General features: G+C 41.7%; 1 protein-coding gene across 1 annotated transcript in view; it reads right to left on the bottom strand.

The window, feature by feature from the left end:
* Nucleotides 1–14,476, bottom strand: part of wnt9a (wingless-type MMTV integration site family, member 9A) — an 88,846-nt gene extending 74,370 nt beyond the window's left edge. The window contains exon 1 of the mRNA XM_048530229.2: nt 14,325–14,476. Within this exon, the coding sequence (XP_048386186.1) occupies nt 14,325–14,410 (86 nt within the window). The 5' untranslated portion in view covers nt 14,411–14,476. The remainder of the gene's footprint in view (nt 1–14,324) is intronic.
* Between the last annotated feature and the right edge of the window lie 4,293 nt (nt 14,477–18,769).

Below are 18,769 nucleotides of genomic sequence, written 5' to 3'. Positions count from 1 at the left end.
TGCCCCCTCAGCCCGAAAAATTGTCCTTGCTTTGCCATTTAGTACAAACATAGAAAGAAAGCGTGGCCCAATTGTCAGCAGGTCTCAGCCAATTGTAGTGCTATAGCTTTCATTCAGTGGGACCTGGCGGTGTATGTCAAGGGCAGCCTCCCATTTTAGACTAGGGCTTTGGAAATGACCAGTCATCTAGATTAAAAACAAACAAGGGGGTCAGGAACCAAATGTTAAGTAGCCCAACAAGAAAAGTCCTGACTCTTTCCACTTTAATTTGAAGTCATTTTCCCAAGGGCAGGTATTAGGAGATGAAAGGGGGCAGTGGAGAAGGTCATTGACTTTCTCCCTATATCCTGTGCATTCTTCCAAAAGGCTGAGCTGCTTAGTCCAAGTTGCAACCTTGGCTAGGCTGGCATGGTCTGGTGTCATTGCCTCCACTGCTGGTCCTGGAGGTAGAGTATGCCACCTCTACAGCAGAATTGCTATGTTCTTGCCCATAGGCAGGGACGATTTTCCCTTCTGTCTATCTGGGGAAAGTTTCAGCAACCTCATGGGGAGTTTCAGACTGACAATGCTTATCCAGCTGGCTTTTACACATGGTACCAGTGCCGTGGATGCTGGTAAATTCAGAATATGCTGAATGATGAGTTGTTCTGGGCATGGTGCATGGTAAGAGGAGGCTGCAATTGAACACCAGGGATGCCATAATACATGGTATTATGTAGCATAAGTAGCAACTTGTTAAGATATGGTGAAGGAACTCACCAGGCCTCATGTCAGAGATCCATCAAACTACAACGCACCTTGGACCTATCCAAAATAAACACTAAGATTCAATCCCATGAATGGTAAAGAGCATAACCATCCCCAGGATACAGAGAATTACCTTGCGATTCCCTTGTGTAATACTGCTGTGAATCATGTGGCGCTACATCAAGACATCTGTACCAGCAAGATCTTTAGGTGACTAATTATGCAAAGCCAAATGGGAATCTGAAATGAAAGCTGAGAATTGTACTTGGAGGTAGTACAAGATGAAAACTGTGGAAACAATACAGAGCAATGAGGATTGAACCTCAGCTTGCAAGCTGAGCAATTGAGAAAAGAAATCTTTTGAGATGATCTCTAGTAGAGAGAGAAGATCAACGACATTGAAGAAAAAGGTGGCAACATGTCCTATATTCTTATCATTTGCCAAAGACTGTTGAGTTTCTCCCCCCCCCCCCAATCCATCCATGCCTACTTCCAACAATTCAATCCTCAAAAAAAAATCCTCTCCTGCTAGGATGGAAAGCCTTGCATGCTTCCATAAAGGGAAGACCAAAAATTGGCTGGAATGTAACTACACCCCCCCAAAATTCAGACAGGTTGAAAGTTAGGAGTCAGACTAATAGCTGTTCACCAGCTATCCTGGTAGAATCCAGATAACTGCTGTTTAAAAATGCATATTGTTACATAAACAATCCAAAGACAATGAATCTTTCAGACCAGCAGACATCAGACATGTTCAGTAGGTTGCAGTTGTCTACAGTACATAAAACTGATAACTCAAGGGACTCAAATGCTCTGGGCAGGCTACAAATGCAAGAGTGAGAGATTGCTTCATAGGCCACTGGGTACAGAAGTCAAACTGATGAGATTTAGCCCAAAAATCTTCCTACTCTTTATCCTGCAGCTCCCACACCTGATATTCTTTGGTCAGCCAAAGTCCTGAAATACAAAACAATACAACCTAATAATGGGAGAGTCTGTCCCAGCCTATTAAAGCCTCTAGAACACCAATACTTTCACTACTACATTGAAGGTCATCAACTTTATAGCCATGATCCTGTCAAATTGTTCTAACATCTACTGACGTCAAGCAAAGCAATGTCTAAATATAGACGTGACTTGGGCCATGGATTGAACCATGAGTTCACATCCTACCACAGCTGACTGTCAAAAATTCTAAAACTTCATGGAATAGCACTGTGGGATAAAGTTACTAAGCCAGGAAAAGTGCCTCTTTGTAGTGAAAAACCTAAGCGGTTCCTTGACACTTCAGGAGAGCGAACAGCTGCTCCTGCCTGCTTTGGAGCAAGTTGGCCTCAGTCACACATATGGTTCTGTGATCTGGAAAGTTGAGAGAAATCATTGCTAACCTAGTAAAGAACACCTTTGGATGCCAGCTAGGAGTGAAAAATTGTGCCTTCTTCAAATATTCCAAAACAGTTGAAATCCCTTTAAAAGACTTTGCAAAGATCTGTAGCTCAGGTTGTGGGCATGCTTGTTGACTTGCTCACCGAGCTGGCTTGTTTTGGTTCGGGCATTTCATCACCATGCCAGGTGATATCAGCAGAGCCTCTGCTGAAGTGATATTACTCTACTCTGCTTGGAATTTGTGCTGTCCAGTCTGTTACAGTCAGTATTGACATTTCTGACTTTGATCTGTATGGGTTTGTATATGGGGTCCATTTCTATATGTTTGTTGATTGAAGTATGGGTGGAGAATCATGCGTGAATTCCCGTGCATGTCTAAGTGTGGCTTGGGCTACTATTAGTTCCTTTGTCCCAGTTAAACTGATGGCTTCATTGTCCAAATGTAGAGATATTAAGGAGGGTCCATCGTGTTATTTTGCTCTCCTTAAATGAACTCGCAGCGAGCAGTCAACAACCTCAGTTAAAATCCTGGTTTTATTTTTCTTGATATATTATCCTGGCTCACAGAGGTAAAAGATAATAAAATGTGAGGCTGGATGAACACAGCAGGCCAAGCAGCATCTCAGGAGCACAAAAGCTGACGTTTCGGGCCTAGCCCCTTCAGAGAGGGAGATGCTGCTTGGCCTGCTGTGTTCATCCAGCCTCACATTTTATTATCTTGGAATTCTCCAGCATCTGCAGTTCCCATTATCTCTCACAGAGAAAAGTCTGGATTTATCTACTCCATTTGCTTACATGTAATATTTCTTGTTTATTCATTCATGGGATGGGGATATCACTGACTAGGCCAGCATTTACTTCCCAGAGGGGAGTTCAGAGTCAACCATGCTGCTGTGGATCTGGAGTGACACACAGGCCACACCAGGGAAGGATGGCAGTTTCCTTCCCTAAAGGAAACTAGTGAAGCAGATGGGTTTTTTTCCCTGGCAATCAGTCGATTTACAAATCAATAGATTTTTAACTCCAGATTTTTGCTTTAAAATTCAAATGCCGCCATTGCCATGGTGGAATTCAAACCAAGGCCCCTTGACCATTACCTTGGTTACTGGATTAACAGTCCAGCAATAACATCAAACTCCCTGGTTTATTTTCTAATTGTGGTCCATACAACTTAATGTTCCGGCAGCCTCTTCAGTCAGTATAGTTGCCCTTCTAGGCCCAAAAAGATTACCACCTATTTGGAATGCTGTATCCTGTTCTGCCAAATATTTTGGCGAGGTGGAAGAGGAATGGCAGTTGATTGCCTAAGATTAAAGTATGCACTGGAATTCTCAAGTGAGGGGGGTCCTTTAATAGGAAGGCAACTTCAGTATTACATTCAGTGTAGTGAACAGTACTTCAAATGGCAGAAATCTGTAAAGCCTCCAGCTTTAGGGTAATTTTACATCAATGAGGCGGGGGGGCGGGGGGAGAGCGAAGAATGGGAAAAAGATTTGAGCCTTTTCCTGTTTAGCTTACTGGAAGATTGAAACTAGCTCTTCAACCTGACTGAGAGAAGAATAACTGACCTCTGGGTAAATTCTAAAACTGAAAGCTCTTGATGGAGGTGGTGGGGTGGCTGCTGCTTACCAGCTTGCACTTCTCGGTGAGCCTACCCTTATATGTAAACATTGAGGTTTGGCACCACTGGCTGTGCTTCCAGTACAAGCTAGTGGGCTGAACAAAGACAGATGCCAGCATTGTTAACTGAGGTCAGTAGAATTGGCAAATTCTGTTTGTGGCCAGTCTGCAATGCATTCTGGGTTAATCACTGCCTCCAGATCAACCCCTGTGAAGTTTTCACCACACAGGAAGTGAGGGATATCCATTACATCATATAATCTAAAATGATGAGGAAGACAGATTGCACAATATATGTTGGTTGAGATTTGTGGCTATGTGTATATTCAGCATACTCCAATATGGTTAGAATGGTATGGATGTGTTACTGGACAAACAGTGCATAGGTTTACTAATGTCCTTTAGGGAAGAAAGAGGGGTGGAAGTAAAAATTAATTTGTTTCACAAAGTGAAAACTAAAATGAAAAATAGAGGATAAGTCATTCACCAGTGTCTATGTTAAGCTATTGCTGAAGATCACCTCAAATGATCCATTTTCTTTTTGAACATGCAGGTTTTGGAAACTGGAACTTTTAACAAACCTTGACTAATGTTGTTTTCATTCTTGATGCCCAAGCCTTATACTCTGATCTTTGGCTCTTCAGTTCAACTTCCTCTTAATATAATTCAGCATTGAAGGGTTAATACATGTATCTAGTCTGCTTATATCAGTAGGATGTTAAAAAACGTGACATCAGACTCCAGACAGATGATACTGTCTTAGCAGCTTAAATTCTTACAATCTTTTTAGATCCTACCAAGGGCACAACCACCAAGACCTGCCAGGATAGCAGAATTAATAGCTAAGTCTTGTTGATAACTAGATCATGAGATGGGTTGGTACAGGAGATTGACTGGTGTTGAAGCGGCTAAGATACATTACGGGAATATATTTACTCCGTGTCCAATACTGGTCAGGTTATGTTGATGTTAAGTGTGGGTGGGTAAAGTGGAAAAATAAGTGTGTGACTCCACATGCCAAGTCATTGTGGGTTGTGGAGGGCATCTATTAGTGATAGGCTAACATTATAACCAACATGGTTAGCTTGTATTTCTTGTGTTGCTCCTTGATGGAGCACTGAAATCGGTGACTCAGCCATTCATCCCATTGAATATTGCCCATCATTAATGTAACAATTTGTACCCTAGACCATTGTATTTCATGCTGTTGCACACACACACACACACCTTGTCCAATTCTATTTGGAAGGAATGCTGCACTATAGTGATGCAGTGGGGAGAGATTAAAATGAGCACTGAGGACCGCCATATAAAGTAAAATATCTCAACATATGGGGAGTTCCAAATTTACGTTCTAGCAGGAACCACTGATGAGAAGCAGCAATGTTGATTTTTTTTCCTCTCTGCTCCCTTCCCTACTCCAGGTTTGCAGTGTCTAACAACAGCCAGGGCCAACTGGTAAGATTCTTGCTTCAGAGTGAAGTTACAGGTATAAGTTCCGTTTTGAAAATTTGATAACATCCAAACTGACGCTCCATTTCAAAGGAATGCTGCACTGCCAGAGATGACAAGGCCCTACCTGTCTTCTCACTGCAGATGACGAAAGCCCATAATAAAAATTCAAATAAGAGAGAGTGAGTCCTGTCCTTTATGATGTTTTAGCTGATATATCTCTGGGAGAAGAAGTTTAATCGAATATTGCATTGCTGTTTTCTATGCACAAAATTTGTTGTTAGGAAAGTTATTTAATTTCTAAAGCACACCATTGCTCGAAAGACCTTCAAGATGACCTTAGGGTATGACATGTGCTGAAAATGAGGAGTTTCTCCATTCTGAAAAAAGTGGTTTGGGATTCAAACCTCAATCCTGAATTTCAGCTTAAGTTAGCCAGAGGAGGGCTACATGGCAAGAAGATGGGCAGCACAGTGGCTCAGTGGTTAGCACTGCTGCCTCAGTGCCAGCGAACAGGGTTCAGTTCCACTCTCAGGCAACTATGTGGAGTTTGCACATTCTGTGTGTGGGTTTCCTCCCACAGTCCAAAGATGTGCAGGCTAGGTGGATTAGCCATGCTAAATTGCTTGTAGCATTCAGGGATGTGTAGATTAGGTGGGTTATAGGGGATGGGTCTGGGTTGGATGCTCTGGGGGTCAGTGTAGATTTGTTGGGCTGAAGGGCCTGTTTCCACACTAAGGATTTGATTCTGTGAAGTTTCTTTAAACAGTGACAAGAGATTGTCAGGAGACTCTTGAAATAAAGAAAAATGCGGGGAAAAAAGTCTTGATCAGTACAACAAAAAAGTAACAACAAATCATTCATTCCAATATTATTTTTGGGGTGTGGAGAAAATTGTGTACACTATGTAGTTTGTTAAATGCCATGTTTACTCTGTTACAATGATTACTTTGAGATGAACCAACTAATTATGAAGTATCAAAGATAGCTAAGCGAATTGAAATGGTGCTAAATAAATGCAACGTTATAGGGCTTCTTGTGGTGCAGTGGTAGGAGGTCCCAGTTCAAGTATGATCTACTCCAGAGGTGTGTAATAACATCTCTGAACAGGTTGATTAGAAAAATAAGTTTAAAAAAATTTAGAAATCCATTTTTTTTTTAAAAAATCACTTAGTTTGTTTACCCATTCAACACATGGGAGTCTGCCAAGAAAAGTGGGCTCTTTAACTCAAAGAGAAAAAACCCAAGACATTCTCTCCCCCACCCCAATCATCTTCCACATGCATCCAATTTGCAGTAACTGAAGCTACCAGCCAAAACTAGCAAGGCCTGGGTCTGAGAGTCAAGTCTGAAACACATTGGAATGATCTACATTGTGCCGATAGAACTAACTTCATCCCAGGCAGGCCAGGCTCACAGCCAGAAACTCATTGGCTCAGGTTCCCAGTAGAGCACAGGGTCAAGCCAATTGCATGCTAACAGGTGATTGTTGAGCCCCAGCAGCGTGCACAGTGCAGCTTTCTACCCAAGTAGAATTTTTAAAAACTCCACGTAATCCTGCCCCACTTCCCAAGTCTGACAGACCCCCAATAGAACAGCTGCTTAGTGGTCATTAGGTATTAAGTGTGTCATTTCCAGCCCCTCTATCAACCTCTGCCAACTGTTTTCTCCCTCCTGAAGTGAGGATCCAAAAGCCCTACAATCAATGTTTATTTAGTACTTGAGGGGGTGACACTGGTGATTGCTCAGTCTAGGAGGTGAAATCAGAGCAGAGCTGGGGAAGGTTTGGCATAATTGGTTGAGCCTGCTCCCAGACATTACCCACATAATGTTTTATTTTCAAAAATAAATTAGATATGTTGTACACAGCAAGATCTCAATCAACCATGAAGGGTCCCAACCTGAAAAATCAGCTTTCCTGCTCCTCTGATGTTGCCTGGCCTGTTGTGTTCCTCCAGCTACACTGACTCCAGCATCAATAGTTCTAACCATCTCTGAATGAGTTGCGAGCTAGTTACTTTCTTCTGGGTGGCATTGGTTGCAATAGGTATGGTGGCCTTTATGTCAGGACAATTCCCTGCTTTGTGTGACATCCATTCAGACGCAGACAAGGCTGTAATAAATGTTTCACTGCAGCTATGCCATCTCCAATTGTGCAGCATCTCTTCATTAATACATAGAAGAGGTAGTCCTGATAATGTGCTCAACTCCTGAATTTGTCCTTGAACTCATTTCAGACACAAAGCAAGAATGTAGTACCAAATATGCCCCAAAGATGACTTCAATAGGCCTCATTGAGGTATGGGAGAAACATCACATTTCTGTAATGATTTATGGACAGCAAAGTGGATATGGAATTGGATGGGGACAGGCTAGGGCATTTAACAGCCCGGTTCAGCCAGAAAACTGGCGTTTAAAGTCAGAAAGATAAAGGAAGACTTGGGACATGACTCGTTGGGGGAGGGGGGAGCGGTGGAAGGAAGGGGGAAAACTTTAGCCAGGAGATAAGCTGGTTAAACACTTTCATCCACAATTATTCCGTGATATGAAATTTAAAAAACTGGGACCAAAATGAAAAAAGTCCAACTCAAATGGATTTAGATGTTCAAAAGCTCATCCCTGTGACAATTCCTAATCCAAAGGGCCACTTCTTACATTCCTGTTTTCCATTGATCAGAGACACAATGTTATAATGTAAACCTATGCTTTACCATGTGGCACCTGGGAATAAACTGTCCGAGACATTGTGCCCAAGTGGAAGCTTTCGTGAACCACTGAATGAATATCCAGTGTTCTCCAATAGAAGGGGATGGAAAGGAGAATCTTTTCTTTATTCTTTCATGGGATGTGGATATCACAGCCGAGGATGGCATTTGTTGCCCACCCCTGATTGTCCTTGACTGGAGGGCAGCTCAGAGTCAACCACATTTCTGTGGATTTGGAGTCACATATAGACAAGACCAGGTAAACACAATAGATTTCCTTCCCTGAAGGGATTAGAGAATGAGATGCGAACAGTTGATGAAAGCTTGATGGCACTATTACTGAAATTGGCTTTCTATAAGAATATGGAATATGTCTGAATTTTAATTCTACGAACTGCTATGGTGAGATTTAAATTTGTGCTGCCATGGCATTAGCCTGGATCCCTGGATTACTGCCTCAATGACATTACCACTATGCCAATGTCTCCCCTAAATTTGCAAGAGACCCATCACTCCTTCAGACTAAGGAATATATGCCATTCCTTGGAGTGGCCAGGGAGATGCTATTCTACCTGAACTCAGATCAAAGAAACACAAGATTTAAAAGAAAACATCGACTACTTCTAATTCTTGGTTAAATTCTTCTTCACGAAGGCTGCAGTTTCTATTTAAAGCCAGTCTATGGATCAAATCTCCACTATGACTCCCTATACATAAATTCCTCCTGCAACTGCAATGGAGGCCTTTGCATTCCTCTAACCTTATGCATGCCCTACTTCCTTCATCCTGCTGCTGGCAATTGTATTTTTAGCCAGTCTCTGGAATTCCCCTCAGCCACAACCCACTGCCCTCCCTTCCCCCCAAGACAGGTTACAAGACCTACCTTTAAGTTAGCTATAGATTACCTGTCCAAGATCCCCTTCTGTGGGTCGGTGTCTGAATGCACTCTTGTGAAGCATCTCAATACAGCAAAGACACTATACGACTGCATGTTGGTGTCCCTTACAATTGGGCTCAGCAACAATGAACTGGAGACATTAAAAAACAGCCCTTCCTCCAAATTTCTAGCCTTCTAGAAGTGGATGGATACAGATATGGAAGCCTGGGCAACAATAATTTATCGTTATTCCTCACCATTTGTGGGTGAGGAGCTCAGCAAATTCAGAGCAAAACAAAAGTTTATCAACCCAACAATTCAATCCTTGATGCAAGTACTCGACATATCATTTAAAACTCAGTACATGAATGCATCTTGGATAATGGGAACTGCAGATGCTGGAGAATCCAAGATAACAAAGTGTGGAGCTGGATGAACACAGCAGGCCAAGCAGCATCTTCGAAGCACAAAAGCTGACGTTTCGGGCCTAGACACTTCTTCAGAAAAGGATGAAGGGTCTAGGCTAGAAACGTCAGCTGTTGTGCTCCTAAGATGCTCCTTGGCCTGCTGTGTTCATCAGCTCCACACTGTTACCTAGCATGAATATATCTTGTTACCTTCTGGTGAAGGCAGTTTATTCTAACCCAAACTTGCCAGTTGTTGGGGAAAATTATGGCTGTCTTCCCTCTTCACTCAAAATTATTTAAAGAAAACCAAGCATTTCACAAGGTAGCAATGACAGCATCCATGAAACTGATGCTCACACTCCAACCACAGACTTTGGTGGAGAAAGCACTGATAAGGGGGAGATTGGCATGAGTACCAGCTTCAGATTGTGTCCTTCTACACTGAAAAGCTACACATTTCCCTTTGGGGGACATCTGCCTGTGGAAGCCATGCTAACGATTCCTGAAACATTTCCCCACATATTTGCATTCAGGAAGGTAGGGTTGGATGGGGTATGGTGGAGATGGTGATGACAGAACCTAAAAAAAAGCAACATCAGCTCCTCAGGTGATCAGTTTCAGTGGAAGCTGAAGCCAGCTTTCAAATATTCTGTTAGAATACAGAAATAATTTCTGTTGTGGGAAGGGAGGGTTGACCTAAATCTTTAAGCAGCATCATTGTTGCTGCAGCTGCAAACTAAAGCCACCACCCTAGACAATGTGTGATATGAGTCTTTTAGTGTTACAACATTCAAAGTGAGTGTATGTATCAATTTGTATATGTGTCACAGAGTACCTTGCTATGTCTGTATGAACATGCTTCTTGATCCACGCTGCTTTGCATCTCTTCTCACTAATGGATACCTGTGATTTGTGACAGCAAGTTTTTTTTTATGGGAGCAGCGGTGCTCTTGTGATTATCGGTACCCTTGGCAGCCTACCCATAGTCACATGACGTCCCCATAGTTCCTCTAGCCAAAGAGGGATTTGCCAACCTGGGGTTCGTTCAGTAGTTGGTCTTGGCAAATTGAAAAAAGACCCAAAACTTCATTCATCTCAAGTAAAGGCTTAAATTAATAATCCAATTCTACAAAGAAAGAATTTCTCTTGTTGAGGCAAAGATAAAAAGGAAACTCAGTTTTGTTAGAGGCCAAGGAAAAAAGTTGAGAAAAATAAAAACTGTTCTTGACCCAGCTAGTCCTGTTGGAATGTGTTGAAATATAGAACAAGGCCAATAGCAGTTCAATGAACAGCAATGCCCCTGCCACCCCACCCACCCTCACCAACCAAACCCTGACCACCCCAGTAGTTGAATGGGCCCATTGCCAAGAGTGTGAGAGGAGTGGCCATTTGGCTACGATATACCTGAATAAGTGGTATTTGCCCTGTCACAGGCACAATCTCATTTAGAAGTAAAAGTACATGAAAACTTACTGCTAAATGATAAAGAATTCACTGAGACTTAGAGGAAAAATGGATAAGACAGCCCTGCAGTAGGAAGCTTACTGTCTTGTGGTAAGCAGGGTGTATAGTGTAAAAAGAACCTCTAGTCTTTGTTGAGCTGGCTGATCGTATACAGGATGGTGGTCTTAATGTCCTTGGTGAAAGAAAAACATTTCATTGGTGGGCACCTTTCATGGAATCCCCATGCATTTACAGCCAAATTAAATCTGAAGTGCAGTTACTTCATGTTGGAAATATGGTAGCCACTTTATGCATAGCAAGTTCCTGCAAACCATAGAGAGATAATCTGACTAATCTGTTTTTGATTTTGGTTGATGGATAAATAGTAACCAGAACAATATTTTCTCTGCTCTTAAACTGCTTTGAGATCCGAGTGCAGAAACGTATCTGAAATCCAGAACCTCTGACAGTACAGCACTGGTATGTCGGACTGTATGCTGAACCTCTGCCTGTAGGGATTTTAATTCACAGGCTTTCAACTCAGGATGAGTGTAATGCACTCAAGTGGATGAAAGGAAAGACCCATGACAATTGAAAAGATGAAATAGCAGTTTTCCCAATGTAATATTCATTTGTCAACCAACACCATTAAAAATGAAGTATTTGGTCATTCGTACATCTGTTTGTGGGATCTTGTTCACTTAAGTTGGCTGCCACATTTCCTATCTTCCATAGTGAGCAAGTTTCAAATATCAATATTGACTGTCATCAAGTGCTGAGGACATCTAAAAGTTACAAAATGTGCTAACTTCTTTTGAGGGAAACATTCATCACCAACAGTAACTAATACCCTGTTCAGTCCTAATATTTGGGAATAACATTCAGACGAAGACTAATGTTGTTAATATCATGTACTTCTATGGAAGTTGGCATAGGTAGCAGAAACTGAAGTCATGGCCTTCATTTACCCCAATGAATGAAGACTTGGAGAACCAACAAATTGGCAACATACCATAAGGACACACAGAGTGAGGAACAGCAATAGTGGAGAGAGGCAAACATTTTTCATACAAGTGAATGGATTGAAGAGAAATATATTTCTGTACTTTGTTTTGAGAGAGGGGAGAGGTCTTTGCCATGTGTCAAGCAGATTCATAAGGATCTCCTGGCAGAGTATGGCATTATACCTCAAGGGTCATGGTGAGATAGAGAGGGAGGCAACTTTAAGGGTGGGGTCCACTGAATATTGGCAAGAACTTAATTCAGTCCTTAGAGCTGAACTTTAACTTATCCATTGGCCAAGCAGCTATGGGATGCTCAGGCACAGCAAGTGAGAAACTTTCACTGTCAATACTCCCCGATCAAAATGGAGACCCATGTTGCATGAGCTATTCTTGGAGGAAGGGGAAAATAATCACCCACTGCCTATGACATTAATTTCTCAACAGTGAAACCTCCTTTACTAATCACTGAGAGCAAACCTTGAATATTCAAAGTGAATATTTCTTTACCAATTGAATAGAAGGTTTAGCAAAGAACGTTAGAATGAATATTTGGCCTGGTCAGTTTTATACAACAGCACGAAGAGCAAAGGGTGTTTGTTTCCAAACTTCTTGCAGTTTTATTAAAAAAGGGGCAATCTATAAGCAAGTTTCTTTAGGTTCATAGTAGCACCAACGGTCATCTGAATATAACAGTTGGTGACATTGATAAAAAAAGGTGTTGGATGACGACAATAGTTTGATGTCAGGCTATGACTGATCTCCGTTTTATTTACTTGGTGATATTAGTAAATGAAGGATAAACTGGTTGAACTTGACGAAGGTATTGACACATTCGAGAATTCCCACCTGTACAAAAATAACAGCTGACTATCAACACGAACTTCCTTTGCGCCTCAGCCACTTTGGGTAGGTTAACAGAGCGAAAATTCAAGACATGAAAATTAGGGAATGTCTCCAAACTACCGTATCTTTAAAAAAAGAAAAAAGTATCCTTCCGCTAGTTTCACCACCTTTATACTGCTGGTCTCATGACAGTAACTGTCGAACGGGCGCTCCAATTGCCTTTCTCTGCAAAGTAGTTGCTCGGTTTTGCCAGGCAGGCAGGTTGATAAACCGAGACGCTGTCCCTTTAAGACAGGTGCTCCCTAAATAGCGGGCTGCACCTTTAGACTGAGTAGTTTTATCAAAAAAGTACCTTTGATTCTGCATCTTCAATTATTCAACATTAAACCAGCTGTATGCTTTTGCCTTACCATTGCACGACAATTTAGAGACGTTTCCTAGTTTATAAAACTTGTGCGACCAACTGCGAAAGTCAGGGCGATTTGGAGACGGGAGTTTTTTTTAAAATCGGGGGAATACAAAAACATCTGATCAATATTATTACAAATACAACCTAAAATTGAAACATGACCGAACCTTCTGGGCCGTAAGTCACTTTCCAAATTTATCCATTCCACTTAAAATGTTTGAGGTGGATGAGATTGTGCTTAAAACAAAAACAGCTAATATTTTAATGTGACTGCCTTAGTTATTTCCTGAAGAGAATGATATGGACTATCTTTTTGCACTTTAAACACGTCACGATCTATTAGTTCCAACCTCACCACACTATGCTGCACTGGAGACCGGTGTATTTTGATGGTTGGAAGATTCCCTAGGATTAGCTCCCCCAACTTTTTGAAAATTCCTTAGTTTTTTGGGTGAAAAAGCATGTGCTGGGTCGTGTTGTTATAGCTGGTAACTGTGAAGCAGTCTCAAAAATACATAGTGAATCTGGTGGTCTCACTAAAAGTGGAGGAAGGTTTCAGGGGAAGAGAGGAAAAAAAACTGTCTACATAACTCGGAGCTGTAAAAAGATGAGTTCCAGACTCGGATTCTAACCCAGAGAATAATATAAACCGCGATCTAGTCTTTAATTTACATAGACAATGCTGCCCTCCCAACTCTTGGGTTACTGTTCTCATGTTTAACACGTTGAGCAGGCATTTCAATATTCGTAGCCGGGGGCCAAATAAAAAGATAGAAGTCGGCAAGTGTTATTACATTTTTTTAAAGTGGTAAGAGAAGCCGGAGCAATAATTGACAGCATACGCCTCCTACCCACACTGCACTTTACAATTTGCATTTATTAATCCTTGTATTAAAACGATGAGACATGATATGAGAGCGAGAGAGAGAGAGACACACACACAGACAAGATCGGATTGGATCACGAAGCAACTTTTCTACAAAGAAAATAAAATGAATCAAGTTTGAAATGTTTAAGTGACCCGCCCAGGAGATGAAACCACATTCGGGATTTTTTTTTAAAACAGTGAAAATTAGAATTCCAAATATACAACCTGCAGCTGGAAACTGTAGATCTGCTCCAGTACAGAATCCCAGAGACTGAGAGGCGCACCCAACCAATTTCAACACTTAGGTTTGCAACAGTGACACAAGAAAAACCAAATAAAAATACACAGACTAAACATTAAAATTTTAAAACATTCTGGAAACTTCTGAATCAGAACCTATTTGTTAGAGAACACTCCAAACATACTGTGAAAGTTTGCAGCTTTGAAACTCTGCAAAGATCTCAGAAAAGCTTTAAAAGCGTTTTGTTTTATGGTGGCGTGGAAATCACACACAAAAAAGATTGGGAGTTTGATGAAAAGTTTCAGTAGCTGTCAGGACGTACCCGAAATAAGCAGTGGCGTTGCCGATGGCCAGAAAGACTATAACAACGAAGAGTTGCCATCCCAGAGAGCAGTGTCCATCCAGCATTTTGCTGTACCAGCTCGAAAGCTGACCATCTCGTTTCGTATTGAGGTTAGTTTCTGGTGAGTTTCACGATCGCGGCGCCTTCTTATAGCGAGCCTGAGACCCAGGCGCAGGCGCGCTGGCCAGTCCGCCTCCCCACCACAGTCAGCAGGCACCACAAGCAGCGGAGCACGGCCAGGGTGGAGCTGCAGGCAGGCAGGCAGGCAGGGAGGGAGAGCCAGAGAAAGGCAGTGCCGGCACCGCTTCTGACAGGGGCAGGCAGCTGCAACCGAGGCTGCGGCATCTGACACACACACACACACACATAGACAAACCGAAAGTGGAGAGATGTGCTATAATGAGGATGGCATTAGAAAAAAGGGCAAAAATTAGAGATGAGAGAGAGATTCACTCGGACAGAAGGAGCGAAGTGGAAGTAGGCGGATGGAGACAGGCTTGGAAGCGGGAAAGACTCTAAAAAAACTGGAATTAGACACAGGACATTCTGTTAAACAGTGTTAAAATTAGGCAAAGGTATGGAATTAAACAGAGGGCTGGAGAGACCCGGACTGAAGTAAAGAGAAGCAGCTAGAATTACAGGGCTGGATTCAAAAGTAATCGAGAATTAGGCAGAGATTGTGCATCAGAGAGGAAGAGCTGGGATTAGATTCAGGGAATGATCTAGAGTGGGAGCCTGAATGAGATTGAAGGAGAGAGCTGGGAATTAGAGTGAGATCTAGAATTAGATTCAAGGCGAGAGTTGAGAATTATAGTCGGAACTGGAATTAGAGTGGAGAGATCTGGGATTAGAGAGAGTGGAAATTGGAATTAGATTGAAGGAAAGAGCTGGGATTAGCTTGAGAGAGAGAGCTGGAGTTAGATTGAGGGACTGAGTTGGGATTAGACAGAGTGGGATCTGGAATTAGTTTAGAGAGAGCCGGGATTGGATTGAGGGAGAGAACTGAAATGAGATTGAGGAACAATTGGGATAAGACAGAGTGGAAATTGGAATTAGACTGAGGGAGAGAGAACTAAAATTAGAGAACTGAAGAGAATTAGAATTAGGCTAGGAGGGAGGAAAAAATCGAGTTTAGACTAAAACAGGGATGTGTAATATAGATAAATATACTCTAAATATGACTAATATAACCATGTGCAAAAGGATCTGTGTCATAGTGGCATAAAATCCCATTGAACTGCAACCTGTATCTGTAGGATTGTTTTACCAGTGATCTAAACCTTGAAGACAAAATTAGCCATCACTCATCTAGGGACTGTACCGTTAAATGTAAAGTCCAAACAGAAGCTGAAAAAGTAAGGGAAAGTGACATTGTTGATCATGTATTCAGGAACAGGAAGGAATAAACAGGCCACAGTAAGTAAAACTTTCCAGAAATTAGAAGACCTTTACAAGGATGAGGAATAAATTAGGACTCAAAATACCGTCATAGTAAGTGAATGAAGAAACGGGCTGAGGTCTGGGCCATGAAGGAATCCCACAAGCGGGAACCAAATCCAACCTATTTTACAAAGGATTGCAAGCCCAAAGAAAGAGAGAGAGATAACTGGGTAGTGCAACAACAGCACATATGTTTAAACACTGCCTAGCAACAGGGCATGTGGAAGGGCAGGATGAACACTTCCTGGGAATGTGGCAGACCCAGTGCAAGATTTCAATTCTCCTGATTATAGACATATGGGACAGATTGCAGTCTGCCAAGATTATAAGAAATGGCAAGAAAGCTCCCTTTTTAAATTAGATTCAGTAGCGGATCTATCACTTCTTTCATTTGCTGCCCCAATGGATAATCCTCAGATCATCCTCCATTCAGCTATGGGGCTCAGGAAGTACAAGACAGTATGAAAGGCAACATGCATATTACACTTTGCTACAATGGAATAGAACTTTACAAAACATTTGTGTATTATTCCTAATCATTATAATTCTTTATTAAGCAGAGCTGCCAAACGCTTTCATTGTTCAGCAGTTACTGAAGATTCTGACATTGCCTGAGTGTGCCAGGAATTACATTCCATTACAGATACTACAGAAATAACATTATCCAACAGGCAGACTCTTCAGTTCTCTGAAAGCAGAGGCATGCAAGCAGTGAGGAAAAAAGATGCCAAAGAAAGAGTGATCAGCCATCAGAAAGCATCCTGGATATTGATTTGCACTTTCAGCATATCATCATAGAGAAGGAAATGACTGCTCTGGTCATTCCTTTGTTGGAACCAAGCCAATGGATCTTATTGTGATCAGAGATAATGGGAACTGCAGATGCTGGAGAATCCAAGATAACAAAGTGTGGAGCTGGATGAACACAGCAGGCCAGGCAGCATCTTAGGAACACAAAAGCTGACGTTTTGGGCCTAGACCCTTTGTTTCTGAAAAGTTAGCTATCATCTTTTGAGGATAACAGTATTTTCTTGAAAAATGTAATTAAGAAGTAAACTTGTCTTCATATGTTGTTGAATTTACCAATGATATGCAGCAACTGTGACCAAAGTTAGATGAAAGGGTCATTCCCAGTTAGGAGGCTAGATCATATGAAGACACAAATTAGGATAAGTAGACCATTTGGCCCATTGAGCCTGTTCTGCTATTCAGTAAGATTATAGACGATGTGTTTGTAGTACAAATTACAAACAACCCCTGGAAATCACAATTCTCTTGTTTAACAAGAATCTATCCACCTCAGTTTTACATATTTTCAATGCCCCTACTCCTGTAGCCTTCTAAGGCTGTCTTCCAAAGACCATAGGATCATCGGAGAAATAAAAGAAATCTCCATATCCCTGTCCTGAAAAGGTGATCCTTAACTTCCAAATAGTGCTCCCTAGTTGTGGACTGACCCACTAGCAGAAACATAGTTTCCACATCCATCTTGTCAAGACGATTCAAGAATTATACACTTCATCAAGTTTCCTCTCGCTCTTCTAAGCCCCAATGGAAACAAGCCAAAATTATCCTCATTAGATACACCCTCATATCAATACAGAAAAACTCCACTAAACCACCTCCAAGGCATTTTCATCCTTCCTTAAATAAGGGGACCAAAGCTGCATTGTATTTAAGATATGGTCTCACCAATCCCCTGTGTAACTGAAACATTGTGTCCTTGTTTTATGTTCAATTCCATTGATAATAATGGATGGCACTTCATTAGCCTTCTTGATTAAATACTATACCTGCTTACTAACTTTGTGACTCATGCACTGGAACACCTAAATTCCACTGGACCTTGGAATACTACGGTCATTCTCTGATTATGGAATACTCTGCTTTTTCATTCTTCTGACAAAGTGAACAACTTCACATTTTCCAAATTACAATCCAACTGCTGGACTTTTTCCCACCCCACTTCACCTATCAATATCCAGTTGCACCTTCCTTACGATTTCTTAACATCATACTGTCTTGGTGTCATCTGTGAAATTAGCTATCAGGCCTTTGCACCCCTCTTCGAAGTCAACCATGTAAATTGTAGAAAGTGTAGGCCCCAGTATAAGCACAGCACTCATCCCATCCTGCCAATCAGACAAAGACGCATTAATGCACATTCCCATCCTTATTAGACATATCTGTTTTGTGCCAGGCAGCCAGCAATATTTTATTCATGCTACTATGTTACCCTCTACACTATAGCTTTTATTTTCCACAACAGCCTTTTATATGATACCCAATCAATTGCTTTCTGGAAATCCAAGTATAGTGCTTTCACATGCTATCCTTTATTCACAGCATGTGTTACTCCTTCAAAGACATCCAATAAATTGGTTGAACATAATTTCTCTTTGATTAAACTGTGCTGGCCCTTCCTGATTACCCTGAGTTTTTCCAAATGTGCAGCTATAATCTCTCTAATGCTTGACTGTAACAATAATAGGGTCAGTGGGTGGGTCTGGGTGGGATGCTGCTTGGCGGGTCTGTACAGACTTGATGGACCAAATGGCCTCTTTCTGCAATTTAGGAATTCTGACCGTGAGATTTGTCAGCCCCGAGCTCCAGCAGTTTGCTGTTACCACTTCCCTCGTACTTGCCAAATTACTCTCTCCCTTCCACGTCCTGATTGACCGTGACTGAGAAGTAAGAACATTTTACTAATGGTAGCAGTTGAAGTTACAAACATTTCTACAGGCCCTAATGTGACCATGTAATCTGAGCTCTCTAAGAGGATGGTGTTAGAAACAGACCTTCGATCATTCAGGAAAGCCGTCTTAGAGCTTCAAACCTAATTCTTGACCTTTCAAACTTTAGGCTTGTTAGATCATGCCCCACTCGAGCCATCATCGTCACTTGAGGGATTTCTATACTACATGTTTACGATCACACACAAGAAATATCAACATGGGCTTAGCACATTGAGAGAAACATTTAAA

The sequence above is a fragment of the Stegostoma tigrinum genome, chromosome 5 (genome assembly GCF_030684315.1).
Source record: "Stegostoma tigrinum isolate sSteTig4 chromosome 5, sSteTig4.hap1, whole genome shotgun sequence".
NCBI lineage: Eukaryota > Metazoa > Chordata > Chondrichthyes > Orectolobiformes > Stegostomatidae > Stegostoma > Stegostoma tigrinum.
This window is presented reverse-complemented; position numbering and strand designations above follow the sequence as displayed.